General features: G+C 34.0%; 1 protein-coding gene across 4 annotated transcripts; it reads left to right on the top strand.

Moving 5' to 3' along the window:
* The first annotated feature begins 3,312 nt into the window (after positions 1-3,312).
* On the top strand, positions 3,313-4,718 carry LOC113282701. 4 transcript variants are annotated; one of them, XR_003327112.1, is made up of 4 exons: positions 3,313-3,356; positions 3,504-3,548; positions 3,649-4,120; positions 4,414-4,718. XR_003327112.1 is itself a non-coding variant. In XM_026531753.1 (3 exons), the coding sequence occupies exons 2-3, from the start codon at positions 4,028-4,030 to the stop codon at positions 4,690-4,692; spliced, it is 372 nt and encodes a 123-aa protein (XP_026387538.1). In that variant the 5' UTR covers positions 3,313-3,356; positions 3,649-4,027; the 3' UTR covers positions 4,693-4,718. The 4 variants fall into 4 exon arrangements, 3 of the variants coding, with proteins under 3 accessions (XP_026387538.1, XP_026387540.1, XP_026387537.1); XM_026531753.1 differs by lacking the exon at positions 3,504-3,548; XM_026531755.1 differs by lacking the exon at positions 3,313-3,356 and having other exon boundaries at positions 3,466-3,548.
* Positions 4,719-4,955: the final 237 nt, after the last annotated feature.

Below are 4,955 nucleotides of genomic sequence, written 5' to 3'. Positions count from 1 at the left end.
TTATTCTACATGTTACATACCAATACGTACTACATATAGCCTGCGCTCTTAGTATGTATCGTGCAATACAGTAGATGCCAATACATATCAATATGTATAACTTATATCCATTCAGAGACTTAGTTAATTTTTTGATCATTTACAGGGTTAACATGTCTGACGTTGCTCCCAAACCAGACTTCTCCATCTATTCTCATTTATACCATAAGCAATATCATTTTGCATATGAGGTTACATCGTTTTCAATTTTAGAGGATTTGAAATTTTGCATCTGTAATATGTGGAGCTGATTGACTCACCGACAGTATGAACTTTGCATGCAATCTTATCCGACAGTATGAACTTTCTGAAGAATGATTTTGTGTCAGGTATGTATTTCAGTCAGATACATATTAATGTCTTAATTAAGTAAGTTTGATACAATACAATGTACTTTTAAGCAAGTAGTGTTCTGATTTCTCTTTTTCTTTTATCACAGGCTTTAACGTGCAGCAGAATGTTATATCGATGATGTTGCCAGATTCCTTTTCCACAATTCTTTCCTCTAGCCCTTGTTCTATTCTACCGTTTTTCTTTTTGATTCTGTTAGTACCAACTGAATTTGGTTAATAAGCATTTCATTTACAGTACATACATTACAAGTGTACTGAAAATACTGTTTTTGTTGTTTCTTAGAACATCTTTTGGTTTTTGAAACATTATAAGTCTATCAAAATGTAGTTATTGTAGTTATTTTCGAATAATGAAATATGTTGTTAAGTCTATCAAAATGTCAGTATCTATCACCAGTAGTGAAGTATTTACATACTGAAGTATTTTCTGGTTATGCATCAGTTTTTTTAGATGCATAATACATTATGCATTATTTTTGTTTTAGCTGCATAATGTCTTATGCATTACTTTTTTTCACTTTTCTGGTTATGCGTCAGTTTTTTTTAGATGCATAAGACATTATGCATTATTTTGTTTTAGCTGCATAATGTCTTATGCATTACTTTTCTCACTTTTCTGGTTAGGCATCAGTTTTTTTTTAGATGCATAAGACATTATGCATTAATTTTTTTTTGCTGCATAATGTCTTATGCATTACTTTTCTCACTTTTTCTGGTTATGCATCAGTTTTTTTAGATGCATAAGACATTATGCATTATTTTGTTTTAGCTGCATATTGTCTTATGCATTACTTTTTTCTCTTTTCTGATTTATGGATTTTTATGCACGTGCATAATGTCTTCTGCATCATTTTGTTTAGTGCATAAGACATTATGCATTATTTTGTTTTAGCTGCATAATGTCTTATGCATTACTTTTTTTCACTCTTCTGGTTATGCATCAGTTTTTTTAGATGCATAATACATTATGCATTATTTTTGTTTTAGCTGCATAATGTCTTATGCATTACTTTTTTTTCACTTTTCTGGTTATGCATCAGTTTTTTTTAGATGCATAAGACATTATGCATTATTTTGTTTTAGCTACATAATGTCTTATGCATTACTTTTCTCACTTTTCTGGTTATGCATCAGTTTTTTTTTTAGATGCATAAGACATTATGCATTATTTTGTTTTAGCTGCATAAGACATTATGCATTATTTTGTTTTATTTTGTTCCCCTTTGCTGGTGGTGAAGGAGTAGCAGCCTTTGTCACTTTTTTTCCTTTTGCTTTAGTAGTTGCCGCAGCTGTTTTTCTTTTTCTTTTTGCTTCAGGAGCATCATCTGCTTTCTTTCCCTTGGTTTTTGCTGTTTTTGTAAACCAAAAGTTTTGTACACATTACATATCAGTATGGTACAACATATAACTTGTAAAAATGAAGTACAAATTGCAGACAACATATTGATATGTAGTACACATATAAATTGACATACTAAATTTTAGTATGTATTAGTTAAACAACAATACATTTCAATATGTAACAGTACATATTTTAGGTTTTGGGAATATTGCATGTCAATATGAAGTACATATTAGGCTTTGTTTTTGATTTGATTTACTTTTTTCCTGAGGAACCTTACTCATATAACTTGTCAAAATGAAGTACAAATTGCAGACTACATATCAAAAAGTTTTGTACACATTACATATCAGTATGGTACAACATATAACTTGTCAAAATGAAGTACAAATTGCAGACAACATATTGATATGTAGTACACATATAAATTGACATACTAAATTTTAGTATGTATTAGTTAAACAACACTACATTTCAATATGTAACAGTACATATTTTAGGTTTTGGGAATATTGCATGTCAATATGAAGTACATATTTGGCTTTGTTTTTGATTTGATTTACCTTTTTCCTGAGGAACCTTACTCATACTTCTTATTGTTGGAGATTTAGCAGTAGTGGAGGTTCCTGTTGGTGAATCATCGGTAGACTTCCTTCTTCTTTTCACTGGTGTACGAGATTTATCAGTAGGGGAGGTTTCTGTTGCTGAATCATCGACAGATTTGTTTCTTCTTTTCAATAGTGTAGGAGATTTAGCAGTAGGGGAGGTTCCTATTGGTGAATCATCGGTAGACTTCCTTCTTCTTTTCACTGGTGTACGAGATTTAGCAGTAGGGGAGGTTTCTGTTGCTGAATCATCGACAGATTTGCTTCTTCTTTTCAATAGTGTAGGAGATTTAGAAGCAGGGGACGCTTCTGTTGGTGAATCATCGTCAGATTTCTTTCTTCTTTTCACTGGTGATGGAGATACTTCAGTAATTTCTTCTGTAATCGTCCTCTTAATTTTTCTACTTGTACCCATTTCTTCTTCAATTGAATTTAATGAAAATTAGGTCAGATACTGAAAGAAGAAGCAGTTTTTGTTTCTGATAATGGTGATTTTTCGATCTTTTTCTGATAATGGTGATTAATTGAGTTAGGTTGCAGAAGAGAGACGGGAGCAGTTTTCTGAATGTGAAGAAAGACGAAGCAGTTTGCGTTTTTCAATTGAGAGTTAGGTTGCAGAAGGTAAAATAACATGTTTTTAAACTTTATTGGACTAGCCATTAATTGTTATATCCCGCTGGACCAGCCAGTAATCCGGGTCGGGTTTTCTGGACTAAATAGTAAAGATCTCAATAAAGATACCGTAGTAAAAAAAGAGAAACCAGCCGGGTTTGGACCGGTCTTCTCTACCCGTTTTGTTTGTTAAAGATGTGTATAAATATGAAAGCCAGCGGCAGGAAAGGATCCTAGGGTTTGAGGATCGTTTAGTTGTTTTACTGCTAAGACTCTCTATCTCACTCTCAACCTCGGTCGGCTGTTTTTTATCTCAGAATCAGAGTGATTTTTTCGTGTAATTGAATTTTCCTAATGAAATTTTTGTTTCTTATAAGTTTCGGGTGCAGGAGGAGATCTGTAGAGGTGAAATACCTGCTGCTTCTTTCAAATCTATACTTAATTTTTCGTAACGATGAAATTAAGGAAGTATTCGTTCTTCTTATGATCTATTAACTGATTTTGAATTCATATGTTTTTTTTGTTTGATGTTACACATTTTATATGACTCAGACCTGGCTAACTATCAAGTCTCAGATGGCAGTTATATATTATTGGGTGTGTCTTCATGATTTATTTATTTAAATAACAAATCATTTGTGGTGTCTGTGCAACAATTGCTCATAGTCTCTTCTTATCTTTTCTCTTAAATCTTCAGCAACCGTGTTTACAAATGGCCCCGTGTAGAAAAAGAAGAAGAATTGGTTGCAAGCGCTGTGGATGCTGCTAAGACTGTTTGGGAAACAGTTCAACGCCCTGCATCTTCATATGGTGTTGCTGCTGTTGGCACCGGTGCCAATGTATCTCTTGAACAAGAAACAGAAGATGATGACTGCCTTTCTACTACTAGTACTATAGAATATCATTACTCAGAAGAAGAAAAGTATTACTCAGAAGGTGAAGAAGATTCAAGGGAGAATGCTTGTGAAGATGATCATTACGACGAAGAAGATTCAAGGGAGAATGCTTGTGAAGATGATCATTACGATGAAGAAGATCCAACCAAGAATGTGGACAATAACTTGGAAGTATTAGAAATGGAAGTGAACGACCAAGGAACTATTTTCTCCGATCCATCAGATGTTGAAGAATTCTCCATGGAAGAGATCAATGAAGCCGTACCAACACCTGTGAGTAATATTAAATACTCAATTAATTTTTTTTTTCCCAATATTTTTTGATGCTATTATAAAAACAAGAGGTGTGCACGCGTCTTGCGCGTTTGTTTCCCGTTTATCTTATTCCGTTTCATATTACAACTCTTTACTGCATGATGATCCAATGGGTGTGAACAATAGTTCACACTGAATATTTCCTAGATCCAATGGTTTAATTTTATTCCCTGTTCAGATTGGTTAGCGATTTCAATTTTTCCTTTCCAGTATAGTTCTTGATGATGTAATGACAATAAAGAGGTTTGCAGGATGAGGAGTGGGACAGTAGCAGCGATGTTGAAAAGCCAAGCAAGGAGGACTGGATTGCTTCATGGAATAAGGGAGATCCTCAAAAGCATTTGACTTGGATTAATGTGTATGCTTATTATAGAAAGAAGGGAAAGGGAAAAGGCTGCGGAGGATATGGAGTTATTATACGATATGCAGATGCGAAGCCAGTCACTGCTACTGCCAAGTATTCAAAAGTTGTAATATCTTTTTTTTCATCAGTTGTTGATGGGAATAAAGGCTGGTGTCGAACTTGCTAAGGGACACAACCTTTCAGGTCGTTATGTCATCTGCAATTCTACTGATGTTGAAAGGCTCATTAAGTTGCATTGATAAATGCAGAACCTCATATAGTGAAAACGTTTTGCAAGGGGTGTAAGGATTATCTTGATTCTTGTGTGGGTTGTGATATGGGGTTGTGGCCTCTTATCCAGGACCTTAAACACGAAGAAGGACTGGATTTGGTAAAATATCCAAGGACATCTAATGAAGCTGCGCATTTTCTGGCAAAAATGGCAAAAGC

The sequence above is a fragment of the Papaver somniferum genome, chromosome 5 (assembly GCF_003573695.1).
Source record: "Papaver somniferum cultivar HN1 chromosome 5, ASM357369v1, whole genome shotgun sequence".
Classification (NCBI taxonomy): domain Eukaryota; kingdom Viridiplantae; phylum Streptophyta; class Magnoliopsida; order Ranunculales; family Papaveraceae; genus Papaver; species Papaver somniferum.
The sequence above is the reverse complement of the archived record's forward strand: the minus strand, read 5'-3'. Positions and strand labels throughout refer to the sequence as shown.